The sequence below is a fragment of the Nanorana parkeri genome, unplaced genomic scaffold, assembly GCF_000935625.1.
Source record: "Nanorana parkeri isolate BGI_ZX_2015 unplaced genomic scaffold, ASM93562v1 scaffold41, whole genome shotgun sequence".
Taxonomy (NCBI): domain Eukaryota; kingdom Metazoa; phylum Chordata; class Amphibia; order Anura; family Dicroglossidae; genus Nanorana; species Nanorana parkeri.
The window spans coordinates 2522258-2544999 of NW_017306309.1; the positions used below are offsets into that span (position 1 = coordinate 2522258).

The 22742-nt window shown below is 39.0% G+C and overlaps 1 protein-coding gene across 1 annotated transcript in view; it reads left to right on the forward strand.

Moving 5' to 3' along the window:
- BMPER (BMP binding endothelial regulator) overlaps positions 1–22742 on the forward strand; it is a 229496-nt gene that overhangs the window by 132734 nt on the left and 74020 nt on the right. The window contains exons 7-8 of the mRNA XM_018571321.1: positions 12148–12247; positions 22230–22339. Of these exons, the coding sequence (XP_018426823.1) occupies positions 12148–12247; positions 22230–22339 (210 nt within the window). The remainder of the gene's footprint in view (positions 1–12147; positions 12248–22229; positions 22340–22742) is intronic.

The window sequence follows — 22742 nt, forward strand, 5'->3', positions numbered from 1 at the left end:
ATCCAGATGTTGGATTGGCTGAGTCGAACTCCTTCTGCACTTCGGGTCGGCCGAACATGCTGAGCATGTTCGGCTGATCCGAAGCCACACGAAGCAAGCCGATGTACGGCTGATTTCAGCCGATGTACGGCTGAAATTAGCCGTACCAGCCTGAAGTGAATAGCCGAACAGTGTTCGGCTCACTTCACTTCAGATCGGTCATTCACTCGGCTGCCCTCGGCAGCTTCATGAATAGACCCCTATGTGTGACAAAACGCGTGGCAAAATGCATGAAAACACACGTTTCTAGGCATTTCCCTTTGAAGTCTATGGGACCATAAAGCACTGTAATCTGCCAATAAGTAGCTCACATACTTTTTCCAGCTACAGCTTTGAGAAACAATATGCCTAGGTGTGAACTGATCCCCACAAACCTAGAACAACCCTGGATTTGTATGATTAAGTAACTCTTGTTTACAGTGGGCCTATTAAACTGTGCTATGTATAGTTGTGTGCACAAATGCGTGCACAGTGCCCCTAAAATACAGAGGTCCATAAGGGATAATGCAAATATTGACAGTGATAGTACACGCCTGACATGCTGTTACTGTGCAGGGACAGATACAGCACGTTATAGCAGCTTATAGTATTGCTTATTCTCCTCCCTCTCCTGTGATCAGGAAATGATCACTGGGGAGGAAGATAAAAGTGCAGGCAGCAGGATAGCACACAGCCTCCCACTACCTGTACCCTCTGAGTGTCAGTCTGGACACTTATCAAAGGAAACCTGTCGGCTGCCTCTGCCCTTCTGCTCAGCTAGGCAGAGGGAGGAGGGATAGAGGAGGCAGCTTTGCCTGGCTCCTCTCTCTCAGGGGGAGTTAGCTTGATGTACAGATCTGTGCCAGGTCAGACCAGACAGAGATCTGAAGCAAATATCTGTGCTACATTGTGTGGAAGCAATTAGCTCTTTGCAGAGGTCCTGTATGCTGCCTGATGAGTCAGATAGAGCTTTCTAAACAGCAGGGAGCATGACCTTTGCTGACTGAGAGCTATAGACCTGATTTAGCGTCTATAGCTGATTTAGTGTGGGGGGTGAAGAACTACCGCAGAAAAAACACTGCTTTCAGTAAGAGAGTACTCTACAGTATAATGACAGGGAACATACTTTTTTACTAAAGAAAATCAACGGTAAACATTTGCAGACCTTTTGTTTTATTGCCTCTTGGATATATTTGTTTGCCTTTAAATCTAATTTGTCCAAAATCTGGGCAGTGCCAACTAAGATCAGGAGTAGGAGACAACGCATAAGCAGAGGTGAAAACTGGCTGTTAAAATGATCAACACAGGGCTCAAAATTTCAAGTCCTGAGCTGCCCTAGCCAGGCCTTGAGAGTTACTTGCCACCAGTTGCCCCACCTAACTCCTACCCTACCCGCCTGGTGCCCCCACCTTCTCTTCACCTATCCTGCCACTGGACTTGTGTCTGACTCGCCCTCACTTTATTCCTACTTGCCAAATGTGAGCAGGCAAGTGGAAATTTTAAACCCTGGTATATTATATTGCACACCATGTACGTATAGCCCACTTAATAATAACCCACCCAAATAATTTGTCTTTGTGATCTTTTTAAAGCAAGCTTTTCATACACACATATCTGCAGAAATAGTGAGGCCTAAACATTGCACTGTGTGTTCTAAATAGGAAGTTCCACATGCATATATGATGAGCCAATATGACTTCATGTATAAACATATACATGCAGAAATACAGTAAGTTCATTAAATTGTGTCAATATTTTTTCCAAGATGATCACCTAAAATTCCATAGTATATGTAAAAATGTCTAAAAAAAGATACTATATCCAAATGGTAGAACTAGTATACACATAATATTACTAATTAATATATTACAACACACTTATTGGGAGTTACAACTCTTCTCAATATTATGTTTACATGAACAAAGTTTTAATCTTCAACATACATACATATTTATTACTACTCATATACTGTATGTGTGAGCAGTTCATTTAGAGACGCTGATCAATGGTGGGACAATTCTTGTTTTGTAGAAAACCCAAATATTCATTCCAATATTGGAAAAATACTCTTGTTAGAAGTACTACTGATGTTATACATGGTTGGATATAACCTTATAATCACCGTTCCCCAAGTTAAATCTGGTCCATACTAGTAGAGTGGAATTCTTACACCTACCATGACCGTTGCTCAATTTCATTTTGGGAGATGTACAAGAACAAACTGTGCAACATGAACCAGATGTATAAGATGGCTCCCGAGCTATCAATTACAATGTTTTCATTTTTTTCTAATATAAATCCAGATACGGGTCCAGGTTTCATGACAGCAATGTTATTCAATATACAATATGATTTATAACATTTCCAAAAGAAGATAAATATATTTATGCATTTTTTATTATGTGTTACTATTTAATCTATCTGTCCATTTAGCTGTAGCCCCTTGCCTTTATATATAAAAACTCAAACTTAATATCCAATAGATTTGCTGTGAATGGTAACAGGCAAGCAGTAAAGGCCAAAACAAACCTCCGAAAAAGGAGGTCAGTTTAAAAAAAAACACACAGCACCAGCAATGGGTATTTCATCAGAAAAAAAAGTCAGAAACATCAACATTTTAATCTGTTGAAGGCTCTTCTGTGACTTGCCCCATCTCTCTTGCCTAGTATTTGTCTCTCTACCTGTTAGTGTACTATTGTCTTTTTCTCTACACCAAACCATCTGCTTTTCTGTTCTCTCCTCCTGTCTCTCTGCTTGTTTCTCCTCACATTTTCCAGTCTGTCTGTCTCTGTTTTTCTCTTCCCATCCCTTCTTTGCTTTCTTCTGTGTGTATGGAGCAGGCTGGTTATGAACATTTACATTTTTTATTGGCAAACCTGAGAAGTTTTTAAGCATAGAGGTTTTCTTTATTTTAACCAATTTGCATCAGGTTTCTTCTCTATGTACAAGAGATGTTTGCAGATCCCTATACCCCTAGGACTTATTGTTAACCAGACCAGAGTGTTGTATTGTATGCCCTTCCATTATTTTTTTATGATGGCTCTATTGCTATTGACAGTAGAATTGATATTTAATTATTGTTCTTTTTACAAACTTTCTGGCCTACTGTAAACTGATGGATTTTCAGATGTGTAAGCTTTAAGTTTTCTACTTCCAAGGTTCTCTGAAATCTCCATTGATTGAGCCACATTGCAATAACAAGCCCTTTGTTCAATAAACATACGTTAATGTAAAATGTTTATTGTTTAATAATTATGACTGAAGGTCGTTTAGAAGAAAAAAAACATCAGATCACATTTTAATAGCTGTTGATGAATAAATCACAGCTCCTAAGAGTTCATAACCTTTTTCACAGAAATGTATTTGTGGCAAAGTATTGTAGTGTAGTCACAAATCATGCTAGGGTACTTAATATCCCATATTTCTGCATACTGAATTGCTTTAAAGATACATTCTGGTATGTTCTAACCTTTGAAGATGTGGAGGGTTAAAATTATTCAACTATAGATAAGATGTAATTTAACTTGTTGACCTACATTCAAATGCAAATGTGGCCAACATACTCTCCAAATATTCAGCAATTTGCAAGTACAGTTGTTGATGGGTGGCCACACTAAAACAGATGTAGCTGGCAAAAGTTTTAGGGTTGTCTATGGCCACACACTGATCCCCCATAGACTATTAACTTTTATAGCATGTATACATGTATGCATGTGATCCATCTGGTGAAAAATATGCACAAGACAGTGTGTAATTTCTAAAATGAGATTACTTACTTGTTCCTTATGGATATTAGGTATGTATTGTAGTTACCAAGCTGGATGTAGTAGTAAAATATATCAGTTTTTCAGCAAATAAGGAATTAATATCAGTCATAATTGTAAAGTATCTTGAATTTAGGTATGCAATTGAAAACCCTTTATTCAAGTTCTCCTATCCATTGACACGACTGTTTCATATGGACAATATCCAGCACTTCTCATGAAACCAAAGTTATGTCAGTTATGTACTAAAATACATAAAGCTGCCATAACTTTCCTGAAATTGAATTCTCACTGTTGAATAGAACCTGTTTACTGCAAGAGTTGGCTAATTTATAGGTTTGCTACCACCTGCTCTTCCACTCAATCAAAAGACTAGAGGGACTATCTGTTACTGAGCAAGGAACTCAGGAGAGAGCTAACATTTTTCCTGATCGTGATTCTGGCTACTAGAAGTCAAAGCTTTGCCTTGTGATATATTTAAGGTTGGAATAAAGTTTCAGGTTGGCTTATTTCAAATTTTCTCAGCCTGCATGAAAAATATGCAGCAAATCGAAGCCAAAGGAAAAGACTCAGATATAATGTATTTCGTACAGTCCATGGTGTCTTTAGTGCTAACAGTCTTGAAGTGTATTAGTGGTAAATACTAATTGTGGGAAAGAGCCAGATTTTTACTGCTTTACTGTCATCTGTATAATAAAATATGTTAACGTCTTAAGAAATATTTTTTACTTACTTTTAAATGTTTCCAGAAATCCCTAGAATGTTTAATCCAAAAATACCCAGAATTACAAAATTCAGCAATTTTAAGCATGGACCATGCACACTTAGAAAGGTATAGATATAATCTGTAACCCAGTCAGAGCAATGCTTGTGTTTATTAAGCATGTTAGCTGAACTATACTAAAATCAGAGGGGTCTATTCACTAAGCTGCCGTAGGCAGCCGAGTGAAAAACCGACCCGAAGTGAAGTGTTCGGCTATTCACTTCAGGCTTGTGCGGCTGATTTCAGTCCTATATCGGCTGAAATCAGACGTACATCGGCTTGCTTCATGTGGCTTCGCATGTTCGGCCAACCCGAAGTGCAGAAGGAGTTCGACTCAGCCGATCCAACATCTGGATCGGCTGAGCCGAACCTCCGGCAGGCTACTCGCTGCTGTTTTGCCTATTCTCATAGATGCCGAACAGCAGTGAGTAACTAGCCGAATGCCGCCGAGTGGCACTCGGCTCAGCTGTTTTGCTCGGTACCTATTTGGTACCAAGCAGAATAGCAAAACAGTTAAAACAGTAGAAAAAATAATATAGAAAATGATTGGGCGGAGCTAGCACTGGCAGCTAGCCACGCACAACTGTTTTCTATTGGCCGGGCGGTTCTGCTGCCATCAGAATAAAAAAAAAATCACCATGGGAATGCATAGCTAGATTCCTATTGGCTATTTCAATTTGCAATAGCCAATAGCAAACTAGCTATTGCACCCGCCCTCTGCTGCTGTCAACAACTAGAGGGGACCTGATGGAGAACTTCAGGTCCCCCCTGCTGATTGACTAGCTATGCATTCTGACGGCAGCCAACGGCTCCGATGTCAGAAGAAAAAGAAAAAAAAAGAGCAGGGAAAGGTGTACTCTGCTCGATCGAGCAGAGTAAACCTTTCTGGGAGAAAGTGTTTCTCTCCCGGGCGGCCAGGAGTCGCTATCTAATAGCGGGGACTCCCGGAGCGTCCTGGAGAATTGGGCTGTCTGGAGATCAGTGTGCCTGGTAAACAGGGATGCTGATCTGTCTGTGCAAGTGGCCGGAGCCAGCCGTGAGATGACGGCTGGCTCTGCCCGACTAGGCTAATGCTCTACACCAGGGGTATTCAACCTCCGCACTTCAACTATTGTGAAACTCCAAATACCATTAACATGCATTTAATTATATATAATTGATGACAGCGCTATGTTATTTGTGCCTTTTATAAGTTCCTTTCTGATGTTTCCTCAAAACATGGCCTCCTATGATTCCTACTGACCAGTGGGGTTTTCAACTATGCCAGTCAGTGGAAAGATACCCCCAGTGCCAGATACTCCCATCATAGGCATTTCTCGCCGGGAGTCTCTTGCTCCCGGCCGCCCAGGAGAGAAATCCATTTCTTTTTCTCTTCTTTATTCTGACACGGAGCCATGTCAGAATAGAAAAAAATATAAAAAAATGTTTTCCCATAGGAATGCATTGCTAGATTCCTATTGGTTATTTCAATTTGCAATAGCCAATAGTAAACTAGCATTGCACCCGCCCTCTGCTGCAGTTCTCCATTAGGTCCATCAGCAGAGGGCGGGTGCAATGGTAGTTTACTATTGGCTATTGCAAATTGAAATAGCCAAAAGGAATCTAGCAATGCATTCCTATGGGCAAACAAATATGATTTTTTTTTCTATTCTGACACGGCTCTGTGTCAGAATAAAGAAAATAAAAGAAAAAGCAGTGTTTCTCTCCTGGGCGGCCGGGAGCGGGAGACTCCCAGAGCACCCGGGAGAGTTTTTTTCTTCTTTTTTTCTGACGGCAGCAGAACTGCCGGCCAATAGAAAACTGTTGGGCGGAGCTAGCTGTCATTGCTAGCTCTGCACAATCGTTTTCTATTTACTTTTTTTTTACTTTTTAAACTTTTTTTCTCTATTCACTCACTGCTGTTCGGCATCTATAAGAATAGGCCGAACAGCAGCGAGTAGCCTGCCGGAGGTTCGGCTCAGCCGATCAAGATGTTGGATCGGCTGAGTCGAACTCCTTCTACACTTCGGGGCGGCCGCACATGCTGAGCATGTTCAGCCGACCCGAAGCCATGAACTTCGGGTCGGCCGAACATGCTGAGCATGTTCAGCCGACCCGAAGCCATCCAAAGCAAGCCAATGTATGGCTGCAATCAGCCGTACAAGCCTGAAGTCAATAGCAGTGTTCGGCTCACTTCACTTGGGGTCGGTTGTTCACTCGGCTGCCCTCGGCAGCTTAGTGAATAGACCCCTATGTATTTTAATGTAAAGAGGATCTTTAGTGAATGTAATGCAGTGTTTTTTTGTTTATTTAAGTTTTAATTTTAGTTTATAATTTATTTACGGACCTTTTACTTAGTTACTTTATGGCGCCTATCTTGATCCCTGGCATTAGTGAGCCCTTTCCACCCTTGTTAAATGTGGTAGCAATGAAGGATGGCTTACCCACTCAGTACAGTTGAAGGGAGTATGGTCAGGCATATGTACAGTATATTGCTCTCCCCTGCTCTTTCCCTTCCCAAGGATTTACTTTTTAAATGCAGTAAATACTGTATAATATTTGATTTACAAGTGTCATCTCTCTTTTATTTTGTCTTATCTTACCACTTCTTGCAACCTGAGTGCCATGCCAGGATGTACCAGTGCTGAAAAATAATGTTACATAAAAAATACTTATACTGTATATTGCTTTTCAAAAGTAAAGTTTAACAAAACGCTTGAAAGCAAACATGTTTATGTAACATACTGCTAAATATATGTACATTTACAAAGTTAGAAACACTTTGAAAATCAATGCAATACATACCTTAGGAAGTGAAAACACAATAGAAAAAGCTTGGTATGTTTTCATTTCTAGGGATAACATGTACATAAATGTCACAATAAGGATTGCTAGTGTAGTTGATTTATTCATGTACTAGTAAATGGGTGAGCTATGTTAACCTTTGTACTCATATGCTCCCTGGCCCATGCACTATGTTGATCTTACAGTGCTACATGATAACAACTACTAACTATTTTGTGTTTGGCCTTCATGAATTCATCTGAGAAGCTAGATCTGTTCTTTTACTAACAAACACTGAATGAGCCTACTATTCACCCAAAAGTCATTACTTCATAGTTATTATAATAGATTACAGCTATCCATAATAACTATGGAATACATGACAAACATTGTTTCTCATGCCCTTGACTAAGTTTATTTGTTCATAGACTGAATGGAGACTATCCCTAGCCCTGCCTTTTCTTTTAAACCTATCATGTTTATAGAGGACATAGCATTCTCTGATGCATAAACAAGAGTCCGCCTTATTTAGACTAAGCTATTCCCAATAGCACTAGTGTTTATTGTAATAAAGTTTGTAGGTGTCATCTTAATTTGTTTCAGGTCAGCCCTTAGTTAAGCATCACAGATGTGTCCCATCTTGGGAAGATAGCTGTCATATCCCATTAATAACAATTATGTTTCATTCAAGACATACATAAGTGCTTTCTGTAGCTGTACAAAGCAGTCAGTGTGTTAATTAAGATAAGTGCTTTGCTGCTGCTCTTAGAGAAGTTCTAATGACTAGAGGGTTCTGATTATTAACTCTTAGATCCATCAACATCTGGTCTTTCTCAACTTTGCCTTCAAGTTTCGCACCTCATTTTTCACCATTTCAATGAAAGTTCAGTGTTGTTTCATGACAGCTTTATGAGGGCTTTGCCGAAACTTCATGTATTACATTTAGGTAGTTGTGGAAGTACTGCTAGCCTTGGTTGAGGTTCAAACTCTTCTAAATTAGTGACATTTAGAAACTTGTCATGTGTTTCTCATTATCCATTCTAGACTTTTGTTAACATACAAGTCAGTATAGAATTTTTTATGATGTCATACCACACACTACAACAGTGTAATGTGTGATTAAACTTCAGTCCAACTTTCTTTGCAAAAGGACAGCTGGTTTTAAAGAGAGAAAAAAAATTATTTAATGTTTCTCAATTAATTACAGTTGGGCAAAAAAGTATTTAGTCAGCCACCAATTGTGCAAGTTCTCCCACTTAAAAAGATGAGAGAGGCCAGTAATTGGCATCATAGGTAGACCTCAACTATGAGAGACAAAATGAGAAAACAAATCCAGACAAATCACATTGGCTGATTTGGAACACATTTATTTGCAAATTATGGTGGAAAATAAGTATTTGTTTGGTCATTATCAAAAGGTCATCTCAATACTTTGTTATATATCCTTTGTTGGCAATGACAGAGGTCAAACGTGTCCTGTACGTCTTCACAAGGTTGGCACACACTGTTGCTGGTATGTTGGCCCATTCCTCCATGCAGATCTCCTCTAGGGCAGTGATGTTTTCGGGCTGTCGCTGGGCAACACGGACTTTCAACTCCCTCCAAATGGGGTTTTCTATGGGGTTGAGATCTGGAGACTGGCTAGGCCACTCCAGGACCTTGAAATGACCTTGAAATCATCAGATAATTATTGTTTATTAAACCTTTCTAAATTGAACAGCTGTCAATTGTCCTTTTTATGCTACAGTTGAGTTCTTTTGGGTTTATTTTTTAAATGTGTATTTAGCACTTTCTGCACACAACTTAGTTTGCACTTTAACCATAACCATCCTCCCTCCCTGCTCTCTACCTCCCTCTCTTAAACCCTTCCCATGCTTGCCTCCAGGACTTCTCTTGAGTGTCTCCCATGCTCTGGAACATCCTAAACCAACCTGCCCAGCTATCTTATTCTTTGTCTGCCTTTAGGAGATCCCTGAAAACTAATTTCTTCAGGGAAGCCTATCCCACCTCCCACCTAATCACTGAACTTTTGCTTTCACAAACAACTCATTCCCACAGAGCTACCACCTCTTGTACCAATTGTCTCTTTTTTATAGATTGTAAACTCTCTTGGCCCGGGCCCTCCTAACCCTGCTGTTTTAACATGTTTTGTATTGTATTGTATTGTAATGTAATGTAATGTATGTAACTGTAATATCTTCCTTATATTGTAAAACACCTCACAAACTGTTGGAACAAATCCTCTATAACAATAATAATAATAATAATAATAATCTGCAGAAGATAAAAAAAGATTACCTGTTTTTACATCAAGCCATTTCAGATTTCTTTTTTTTTGCAGCAAGTAAATCTGTAGGCTTATGCTAAATACAAAATTTGTACTTGCTCAAAAGCATGACTAACATGATAAGTGATATGTTGCTATGAGCAGCATACAATCAGAAAGCCTAGTTGATTTTGACTAAAGTTAGCAATAAACTAGTAAATGTATTTTTGTTTATCCTGCTGGCAGAATAAAAAAAATCAGATATCTCCATCCACACTTCCCTGCTGGGTCTTTGTATTCTGCATGTAGTTAGTTCAAATGAGGGCACCAAATCACATGATAGGAGTCCAAAGACTTTAATAATCATCTGATGACAACCAGAATACAAATACAGCCAATGTGTTTTGGGGGCCAGAACACCCCCCTTTCATTGGGGCTTAAAGAGGGCAAGACTGTGGAACAGTAGAAAGCAAAATTGTGCCGAAATAGACTGGACAGCCACTTAGTATTACTTTACCAATGAAATCTCGTTGCCTTTTTCATCGGCAATGCAATACTAAATGGCTGTCAAGTCTATTTCAGCTACATTCTGCTGTCTGAGTCGTTCCACAGTCTTGCCTTCTTTAAGCCCTGATAAGGAGGGATGTTTTTGACCTCCAAAATTAATTGCTTTTATTTGAATTCTCATTGTCATCAGACATTCAAATGAAAGATTTTGATCTTAAATTGGTGCTCTCGCTTTGGGTGAATCCCCTTTCAGCGGGGATAAGCCCCCCCCCGTTTTTGTGGTGAGCAGCCAGGTAGAGGCTTTAATAGTGATTTTGCCTGTTTGGTTGAAAAATTTTGCAGTCACTGTTAAGCCAACAGTTTTCGGCCCTGCCCCTTCAATTTTCAGATCAAACAATGTTGGCAGGAGGCTGCCGGCAGGGCCACCTACATAGTGAATTTCAGTAGGTTCATCAAGAACTGGCTGAAATTTACTCTGTGTATGACCAGCCTAACTATTGCTAGATAAGGCAGTAGAAGGGGGTATACATCAATTCTGTTATACAACAGATTTTTTACAGTTAGGCAGCTTCGGTTCTGCATTTCATTTAAGAGTTACTATAAAGTAGCACTGGGACAGAATAAAACATGCCCCTGACCACTTAAAGTGAGATTAAACTCATTAGTTACATTTTGCATTCAAGTATTTTAACTATTAACAAAAATGTAGCCTATTTGTCTATCACTCAGCTGTAGATCCTCAAATCATCTCTAAATTCATGCTGACACTATCCTTCCTTCTGGAGGGTGGCTACTTTTGTTCCCCATGGTCCCTGTGTGTGTTGTAAAGTAGCCACCACTCCAAACGCACTCCCGTGATGGACTACAATCTCACATTTAGTTTACTAATTTGTATTGAGATTATAGTCCATCACGGGATCGAGCTTGGAGTGGTGGCTACTTTACAACACACACAGGGACCATGGGGAACAAAAGTAGCCACCCTCCAGAAGGAAGGATAGTGTCAGCATGAATTTAGAGATGATTTGAGGATCTACAGCTGAGTGATGCACAAATAAGATACATTTTAGTCAATAGATAAGATACTTGAATGCATTTTTAAGATTTAACTCCTGAGTTTAGTGTCACTTTAATTGTACGTGTGTTTTAAGTGATAATCTGTCTTATTTTGATGAAAATCTCCAGTAATTCTCTCATATCTGTGCAAAACTGTCTACATTTTCTGCCTAGGGTTGCAGGCGCGGGGATTGTAAATACACATAAAACCTGTCACATAGGCTTTCTTATTTGACAGGCAGCCTAATTTGCATCTAATCTTGTCGCTGATTTGCTTGATACATATCCCTTAATGTGCCATATTGCCATCCATTTAGTGTTCAGTCTGTCCACAGAGGCTTGTTCAGTGCTTGCTATAATTCCCATATAGTTTAGTGTGCCCTACATGCAATACCAAAGGCTTCCATTCATCCTGTCATTGGGATTTGGCTCAAAAAGAAACATTTGTATACACAAATGAAGTAGTGTGTTAAAACATATTAATATTAAAGCTGTTATTAAAAGGGGGATGAAATTATTTTGCATAGTAATCATCTATATTTTTATGCCAATATGAACTTATGAATTTAATTTCCAAATATTTGACTTCATTTTCTTTAATTGCCTTAAACACTACAGTAATATATTCTCACATTGCCTAATCAACATAGGATTTATATGTTGCTACAACATTAAAAACCCTAACGTATCACAATATGTTGACTGTGACTCCAAGACTGTAATCCCAGTAATAAAAATTTTGTGGAAATTTCAGGGTAATGTTTATGTAATAATAATATATATAATAGTTACTGGCAGAGGCCACCAGGTTATTTGGACACAGATAAGTAAAAGCAGATTGGATTTGGTTTTATAGGCTATCACTTAAAATGAAGAAATATAATTTCTGTGTATGTTTATGGGAGGGTAGCCATGTTGTTAGATTTTTGCAGCTAACGGCTTGTTGCTAGGTTAGACAATCAGTTAGGCGTACAATATTTATTTTTCTAATCTCACCTATTTTCCTTTAGGGAGGCAGGATACAGTGCATAAAGGAGGTCTGCCCTATTCTGTCATGCCCCCAGCATCTCAGTCATGTTCCTACTGGACAATGTTGCCCAAAATGTATAGGTGAGTGAACATATTTTTATGTTTTTCATATGCCTGCATGGAACTTATGGTTCATGTAGGGCCACACCACTTCCTTTAATATATAATGACTCTCATGTATAAACACAGATAGAAGTAAGAGTGGACGTGTAACTGAAGACATATTTACTGATTGATTGCACTGAGCAACAGCTTCATTTTGTTGTCTGCATTTTCCCACTTTTTGTATTTTTTTTTTTTTCACACATGATGCCCATCAAACCATCCCAGACAGGCACACAGTCTTGCTTTATGTCTAATGATACATATTGTGCTGCTTCTGCTTTGTGATATACAGCACATGATGAGGGCGATTCAATAAAAGCTTTAAGACTCAAGTCTTGTTTTATGGTTGTATATAGAACTCCTGCTCCCAATTCAAAATGTTTGTGACAGTTCCATAGTTAATAGCGATACATGCAACAAATTCACATAGTTCTTATTCGCGATACTTTTCAAATATGTCGCTGTGGCTGCAACAAATGAATTAACAAATACCACCATATTGAAGTTAAGTAAACTGGAGACAATAAAGACCAATGTTACTTTTGAGTAAGCCGTGCATAATAACCCCCCAACTTCTTCCACTGTCACTGGTTGCTAGGACGCTGTTGGCCCACAGCATCATTGGTTGCTAGAATGATGTCGGCACACAGCATCCTTGGTTGCTATGACAACCAATGACACTGTGCAGTTGACAGCATCATAGCAACCAAGAACACTGTGCAGCCAACAGTGTCATAGCAAGCAGTGTGCAACTCAGGGGCTGAAGGTGCATTGAGAATGGAATTTCCATGGTATAAACACTCCTGGCTCAGTGCTGTCCTTCACCATGCCTATTTGTATAAAATGCATGCTACTGGTTCCAACAGGTACATGAATTTGTAACAGGAATTAACATTTGTCATGCAGAAATGTGACACGATTCTAAAGAGTGTCTGCAACATTCTTTATGAATTCCAAGGGAAATGTTTAGTCAGTTACATTGACACAATGTTTCTCTTTTATGTTATGCGGTTTAGACTGTGACCACACTACTGGGCAGCCAGCACTTAGTGTGTAGTTTGACAATAACATTGTCATCATCAGACTTACATCAGATATTATGTAAGCAGCTACATATTTAAGGGATATAGAAGCTCTTTGTAAACAATGCTGCTGTGAGTTTTGGGTGGATTTACTAAAGGCAAATAGGCTGTTCACTTTGCAAGGACATTTGCACTTAGCAGGGGAAGTTTTCCCTTAGTTCAGTGAATTAGGGGAAGCTCTACTGACTGAATCATGTTCAAAAAAATATGCTGTTTTATGCCCTCCTTGCCATCTTGTTTTGAATTGTATTGTGATTGTAATGTCTTCCTTATATTGTAAAGCACTGTCCAAACTGTTGGCGCTATATAACTCCTGTATAATAATAATAATAATATTGGCCTTGCACATAATTGAGTATGTTTTACAAAGTGAATTTACACCACATTCACTAACCTACGGGAAACTTCCCCTTCAAAGTGCAAATTCCCTTGCTAAGTGAACAGCCTTTTTGCCTTTAGTAAATCAATCCCTTTTTCTCCACACTTATAAAACATTACATGTGGCACTTGTGCAGACACAGCGTTATCACTTGAACCTTGTGTATTTATTCCATATTTGTGCAGAAATCTGCTGTAGATCTTTTCCTTTGTCAGGAACTTTCTGTTATCAAGACCAGTCACTGCTGCTCTCTTTCTCTCTTTGTGTAGGGTGACTGGTCTTGTACCTACCCCCTTCTGTAGTTTTCTGCATGTAGTGGGTGGAGCCAGCTGGGCCCCTCCCACAGCTCTGCTTTCTGAACTGGCTATGTACAGCACAGTGATAATGCCACTGCTACTTTTGCTAGGTAATAACTGGGCCTTCAAAGGCATGTGGTGCACACAAAGTGGCTTCTTATCTTTTGTGACTTTAGAGGGACACAATTAAATTAAGAGTTCATCTTTAAACATATATTTCATAAAGGAATAGCTACTGAAAATGCCTTAATAAAGTATTTGTGAAACCTCATTAGTGCTCTGATGTAAAGTTGCTACTGGGGGGTCAGATCTAGTGCAACCAATAAGATGACAGAGAACAGGTAAAGGTGTCTGAATTTGCCTTCACTCTATAGGGTTGACTTATAAAGGCAAATAGGCTGTTCACTTTGCAAGGGAATTTGCAATGTAGTGAAATTTCACTTTGCAAAGAATACCCGATCATGTGTAAGGAAAATAAGAAAAACATTTTTTTGCTTGCACATGATTAGATGTTGGAAATCAGCAGAACTTCACCCCATTCACTAAGCTAAGGGGAAACTTCCCCTGCAAAGTGCAAGTTCCCTTGAAAAGTGAATAGCCTATTTGCCTTTAGTACATCAACTCCTGAGTAGCAACAGAACATCTGCTGACCATACCAGGATCTGATTATTTGAAAAGCTTTAAGTTATCTTTCCTTCTCTCAACATTCAAGCCCAATGTTCAGTAAATGTTAGGCAATCTCCTCATTATAACCTGTCATTCATCTTTGTTTTATCAGCAATAATTAATGGAAATGTTTGCACTGAACAGTCTCACCCCTACCTTTAGAGACAGTTTTTAACTAGGTAGATTTATGTTAAACATTTTTATTAGGCAGCATTGAGAAAAGAACAGAAATGTTGATTTTAGCTGTGAATGACAGTAGACCTGTTGTGCAACATATTTCTCTTTGTATATCTTTTTATAGAGGTATCTTGTAAGAAAGTTTTATAGACTGTCAGTCTTTAAGTAAGAACCGTATATGGTATCCTTGCTTGTTCATGGCCAATTTACAACTTGACTTTTACACAGTTTATTTTATTTACACAAATGCTTCACAGAAATAGCTAAGCTGCTCACACCAATTCCTAAATATAAATATAACATAATCACATTAAGCTGATCTAGTGCTACCAATTAACGTATATATTGTAGTAATATGACGTGCCATTAATAAACTGGATCACAGACCAGAATAACAAACATTGATAGTAACATCACTGGAGAATACCTTCTATGAGTCAATGTCAAACAGAGTTACTGATAAGAGTAAATAATCTATATGAGATCTGATCCTTGTAAATACTCTGTGTGTGTTTAATTAACATTTCTCTCCTATCCTTGTGTTTGGCTTGTACTTTACAAGCTGCTAATACAAATAGCATAGAGTGGAATAGGCTCGTATTTGCATTCTGTAAAGTTTTAGAATTCTTTTCAAGATATCAAAACAGGGGCACCAACATTTAATGTATTTGTAGATGAATCAGTATTTCTTTGTTAGACGTTTCATGTTTAAACATTGTTTTGAAATAATTCATCAAATATACTGTATATGTCATAAGAATAGTATCTCTGAACTTAGTAGATCATTAATCCTCAAATATAAACTGACTCATATGATAATAACAAATGTTAATTTAAAGGTCACTATACCGCACTGACATATATTATATAGTACAGTTTGCTATGTATCCTAAAGTATATATAAACCCTAACAATAAACTTCTCTTATTTGCTTCATTATGGTCTGTCAATATACTCTTAAACTGGTCACACACAGATTGAATTTTGTCATTTCATCAGGAACCGACCCAAATTTGAGCCATGGATGGCTCTGCCACCTCCCCTGTTTTGGCTGAACAGCTGCTGAAGCAGTTATTGCTGAATACAATAGCCAGAAGCAGGTATTCATCCAACCAGAGTGTTTAACATGGATGTGAGATTGGATAGATTTCTCTTGTTCAGCCTGTGGGACTTAAGCCTATATGGCCAGCTTTGCAGGCCCCGTTCACACCAGGGTTTATTGGAAACACACATCAAGCGCGCACAAACATTAACGCTGCAATGGGCATTCACGATACATGCACGAGCGCAGAACGTGCTTGCGTTGCCATTACTAGGTAATGGCACCTCAAACATGGCCAAGCATGAGAATGCGTGCAAAACAAAACGCAGAAAGTATGTCACCCAATTTGCATCATGTACTTTTTTCCATGGTTGGTGCGTGTCCAGGGACCCAATAAGGATCAATTGGGACACACGCCAAATGTGGGAAATAAAGTCCCATTGTGTGGGAATGCACGTGCCTGTGATGCCCATTGTAAAAGCATTTTGTTATATCTGTTCAGCAACTGAAAGAAAAACTAAGGCCCCTGACAAAAATCTACCGAGCTGATGACTTCCTGTGCACTCTGCCTGTGTTGCACTGTTAACATTTAGCATAATTCCCATTTCTCTTTGTGGGCTACAAAAAATATCACTTTATCACTAATATCACCGTATGCTATTAAGGACAGGAGAGAGGGAGCTGTTTGTAGTCCAAATCAAGAGAGCAGCCTAGGGTAACACATCCGGTCCTCCAAACATACAGGGGTCTATTCACTAAGCTGCCGAAGGATCTAGCCGTAGCTTTGGCTGATCCTTCGGCTAGCTTTGGCCCCAGGACCCCTTCGGTTCAATAGAACCGAAGGGCCGCTGTATGGGCTATTCACTATAGCCCGTACAGCTCCCGAAGTTGGCCGAGCGGCTCAGTCTAGCCAAAGGCATATGCCTCGTCTCGACTGAGCCAAGGTGAAAGCCGAAGCCGGCCGACAGCCTGTTTTCCGACAGCTGGGCGGAGCCAGCCATCTCACGGCTGGCTCCGGCCACTTGCAGAGAGATCAGCGTCCCTGGTTACCAGGTAACCAGGGATGCCATCTGTCATTACACACTGAGAACCCGGTGGGGCCGCTATGATATCACAACAGCCTCTCCGGGTTCTCAGTGTGTAATGACAGATGGCGACCCTGGTTACCTGGTAATGCTTATGACACCCTGCACTCACAGGAAGTTGGTTGAGTAAGTAAATGAACTGGTGGCGGATCACAGAGAGGATGAGTCTGTAGAGGACAGCGCTGCATATTTTTCAGTTGCTGGGGGACTATTTAAAAACAAAAGAGTGATTTTAATATCTAATCATCCAAATATGTAAAAGGCAAAATCTTTTTCTTCAATTCTAGATGAGTGAGTATTAGAAAACATTAACATTGCCTAACAAACATTCACTACTCTTTTAGTAAATCTATACATTTAAATCTGTTACACAATTTGTTAGATGGATTCTGTTTTTTCATTCGAAAAAAAAACCCAGTTCTTTAAACTGCACAGTCTGAATTGCCTTGAATAATGGCACTCTCTCATGCACATCTGTAATGATTCATGTGATTTATGGATATGGTTTAATAGGTGAAGTTTTGATTCGGTTTGTTTGGAAATAGGGGTTCACAATTTCTATCAAAGCTGTATACAAGCATTGCATTTACTTTCTTGTTTAACACTATATTTGATGTCTTTGCGTTGTGGTGTTATTTTTAAATTGGTTGGTTTATTTGTTTTTGTTGATCTCGTCGGTGGTCTTCTTTTGATTTAGCACTTCAGGTACAAACTGTGGAATTCAGTCATGCACATAATGTTTTCATTTTTCTTTTAGTAGTTTTGCACTGTAAAAAGCATGACTAACCTAAAACATCTGGATCAGCTTGTTAATCACAATGAATTATCTTTGTTTTGGACCAAGCCATGGTAGAACCAGGCTGCCAGTATTGGTTTTGTGTTGGTTTTGTATCTCGTCCTTGATATCCACTTCTAGCCCCTACCTAGGATACAGGAAAACAGCTTTTTCACCATGTTGCCAAATATTCACTACAATGTAGCATAACACAAACTGAGCCTTCCTATGTCCCAATTTGATGCTAGGGGTGAGTGTATTAATGGTGAGATACAGAGCTGTGGCATGTGAACATAGGGCCCAGACCTATACAGGCTGGCATGTTTTAAAAAGTAAAGCAAAGCAAGGAAAGCATTATAATTACTAAGATTCTGTAAATACTGTATGTGGAACATAACCAACAAAGCTGAAGCATGGTGTTACTATTTGCTGCTCTGCACATGTAATTTGTTTATTTGGACAACACGACAAGAGCACTAAATCATAGTATGCTCTATAATCAAAAACATTTCATCAAGAAACTGCATGACCACTGTAAGTCCTGCCCTTCCTATCAGCCAGCAAATGTGATATCACTAATATCACCGTATGCTATTAAGGACAGGAGAGAGGGAGCTGTTTGTAGTCCAAATCAAGAGAGCAGCCTAGGGTAACACATCCGGTCCTCCAAACATACAGGGGTCTATTCACTAAGCTGCCGAAGGATCTAGCCGTAGCTTTGGCTGATCCTTCGGCTAGCTTTGGCCCCAGGACCCCTTCGGTTCAATAGAACCGAAGGGCCGCTGTATGGGCTATTCACTATAGCCCGTATAGCTCCCGAAGTTGGCCGAGCGGCTCAGTCTAGCCAAAGGCATATGCCTCGTCTCGACTGAGCCAAGGTGAAAGCCGAAGCCGGCCGACAGCCTGTTTTCCGACAGCTGGGCGGAGCCAGCCATCTCACGGCTGGCTCCGGCCACTTGCAGAGAGATCAGCGTCCCTGGTTACCAGGTAACCAGGGATGCCATCTGTCATTACACACTGAGAACCCGGTGGGGCCGCTATGATATCACAACAGCCTCTCCGGGTTCTCAGTGTGTAATGACAGATGGCGACCCTGGTTACCTGGTAATGCTTATGACACCCTGCACTCACAGGAAGTTGGTTGAGTAAGTAAATGAACTGGTGGCGGATCACAGAGAGGATGAGTCTGTAGAGGACAGCGCTGCATATTTTTCAGTTGCTGGGGGACTATTTAAAAACAAAAGAGTGATTTTAATATCTAATCATCCAAATATGTAAAAGGCAAAATCTTTTTCTTCAATTCTAGATGAGTGAGTATTAGAAAACATTAACATTGCCTAACAAACATTCACTACTCTTTTAGTAAATCTATACATTTAAATCTGTTACACAATTTGTTAGATGGATTCTGTTTTTTCATTCGAAAAAAAAACCCAGTTCTTTAAACTGCACAGTCTGAATTGCCTTGAATAATGGCACTCTCTCATGCACATCTGTAATGATTCATGTGATTTATGGATATGGTTTAATAGGTGAAGTTTTGATTCGGTTTGTTTGGAAATAGGGGTTCACAATTTCTATCAAAGCTGTATACAAGCATTGCATTTACTTTCTTGTTTAACACTATATTTGATGTCTTTGCGTTGTGGTGTTATTTTTAAATTGGTTGGTTTATTTGTTTTTGTTGATCTCGTCGGTGGTCTTCTTTTGATTTAGCACTTCAGGTACAAACTGTGGAATTCAGTCATGCACATAATGTTTTCATTTTTCTTTTAGTAGTTTTGCACTGTAAAAAGCATGACTAACCTAAAACATCTGGATCAGCTTGTTAATCACAATGAATTATCTTTGTTTTGGACCAAGCCATGGTAGAACCAGGCTGCCAGTATTGGTTTTGTGTTGGTTTTGTATCTCGTCCTTGATATCCACTTCTAGCCCCTACCTAGGATACAGGAAAACAGCTTTTTCACCATGTTGCCAAATATTCACTACAATGTAGCATAACACAAACTGAGCCTTCCTATGTCCCAATTTGATGCTAGGGGTGAGTGTATTAATGGTGAGATACAGAGCTGTGGCATGTGAACATAGGGCCCAGACCTATACAGGCTGGCATGTTTTAAAAAGTAAAGCAAAGCAAGGAAAGCATTATAATTACTAAGATTCTGTAAATACTGTATGTGGAACATAACCAACAAAGCTGAAGCATGGTGTTACTATTTGCTGCTCTGCACATGTAATTTGTTTATTTGGACAACACGACAAGAGCACTAAATCATAGTATGCTCTATAATCAAAAACATTTCATCAAGAAACTGCATGACCACTGTAAGTCCTGCCCTTCCTATCAGCCAGCAAATGTGATAGGTGGTCTCAGTGGCCAATAGGAAGGGATATTTGGCATGTAGGCAGCCATATAGGCTCTGATCGCAACATCAATTATAGAGAACTCTGGATATGAAGCCTTTGGGGACACTATAGAAAGAAACGCAAATGGGCAAAAGGGAGATGCTTATTATCCAGCACTTCAGACAGGTGTCAAGGCTATGCCTGAAGAAAGTCACGTTTGCATTAAAGAAACTCACAAAAATTAATTTTGAAGTGTATCTGTGCTGCTCAATACTGCTTTGATAATGAGGAATCATCCCTCAAAGTCCACCTACTGACCCCTACATCACTTCTATGTTCTGTTGTGGTGTGGAGATCAGCACAAGGAGCAGTTGTACATTTGTATTTTCAAGATTAATTTATCTGGCATAGATACCTATACACAGAGTTAAACTGCAACAATATATGAACAACGTTCAATAAGCAATACACATATATAAAGTGAAATCTTTCCAGTTGTAAGGTATTCAGCATCAAGGACCCAACATATTATAAAGGAATTTGCATTAAGTACTAGCAGCTACCAGTACAGTAGCATACAGAAGCTGCCTTTGCGGTTTATTATAAAGGGGATATGTTATGAGCAATTTTGAAAGCCGCCATTGCTAAGCTCTCAGTTTGATAATGCTAGCTCTGTGGAATGTGTCATGCTACTGTTTTGGCTTTCATTATGTTTGAGTCGCTGACCCAGAACATAGGCCTTATACAAACAGACATGTAATTTTACATAGACCTTGCTTGCAGCAAGATCCTACATAAAATCGTGTCTGTACTCTGTATGCATGTAACATTTGTGCTAACTTTACATGCGTACAGCAAATTGGTCTTAATAGTTGCTAGGACACAGGCAGCTCTTGCTGAGCCGCCTAGCATCCTTTATTGCTAGGACGCAGATGGCTCTTCTGCTCCAGTAGAGTGCATTTGTGCTGTACGCATGGAAATGTTAGCACAAATGTTTTTGCATGCATACAGCATAAAATAATAGACCATATGTTGAACCTTGGATGCAAACGTTTTGAGATGAAAGAGCTTCATGCAACTCTGTACATGGGCCCATAGAATACAATACTGCTGCATTCACATCTGTATAAATTATGGATGTGAATGCAAGGTATTGTATGGTTTTGTACATGAGCCCTTATAGACTTATAGAATTCTGATGCTTTTCTGACACTCATACACTGCATGCTTGTCGCCAATCTGTGACTTAAAAATATACAACCAAATAACTATCATTTTTAGAAGGAGGCTGGCTAAGGCAGCCCCTGTACTTCTGTATTGACAGACTCACTTTAAAAGTGCAGGTTACTGTTTTGCTATCCTAATTCTGTCTTCAAGTGTATCTAAACCCAAAAACAAAATGTAATTTATTGCAGTTCACCAATCCTTAAATTTGGTGACTGCCTTAATTTTCTTTTTTTTATTATTTTTTCCTTTTCATCAGGCAGCAACAGTATTTTTGCTTTCCTTTCGGGATAAAGGTTTTACATAATTAAATAAATGAATACAAACTGACCATTGTAGGCACCCCTGTTAGTAATAAATGTTTTTTCTCAACCCTCTACCTGCCCCTTTTGCTGGACAGACTGGTCTGTTAAAAGAAGTTGAAAAATAACAGACTTACTGGCTGGATTATGGGGTGAAATCAAAGGAAAATGTATTAAAAAAAGAAAACTATGGCAGCCACCACATCTAAGAATTGGTAAGCTGGAATATATTACATTTTTGCTGTTGGGTTTTGATATGCTTTACTTAACTAGTGTGTTACTATCCTGTATACTTTATTCAGGCCAGTAACAAGTTAGGCTCAGGGTGAACACAAGTTATTGATTATATTTCTATAGTCATGGATTTACTTAACAATGTAGTGTAGCACTTTCAGTATTCATAGTAATGTAGCTCTGCTGAAAAAATAAGGTTTTATAGGAGCAATAATATACAGTAGATTAAATCATTTACCTTTCAAGTGGCACATTAAAACACATTGCTAATATTTTGGACTGAATTTTAACAGGGAATATTTTGTACTTGCACCATAATTTTAAAAAGATTTTCAAACTTATTTTAGGCCAAAGAAAAGTGTTTGACCTGCCATCTGGCAGCTGCCTTTTTCGAAGTGATGTCTACGACAATCATTCCACTTTTATGCATGACAGCTGCACAACATGCACCTGCAGGGTAAGTAAAGCACCTGCAACCAAATACAAGCTTTCTCTCTGGCTCTCTTCTTCACATTTGTCATTTGTCTAGAAAAATACGAAAGACTAGAAACATGCTGAGCCTGTGAGTGACATCTGATTAATATGTTTAATTCAAAATCATAATTGTGATCTTTGTTTTGATGTCACATACTCAATACTTATAGTTCATGATGTGTTGGAAAGTAAAAAAGAAAATGGCCCTTTGTCAGAGATGTCAGTCAAAAATTGCACTAGCTTTTATTGAAGTGAATACTGGCACATTTATCTCAAAAACATAACGTGTACTTAGTTTTCAGAAAGAGACATTTAAAGGGAATGTATAGTGTTTTAAAAAAATATATTTTATAATATATATATATAGATCTATATATATATAGATC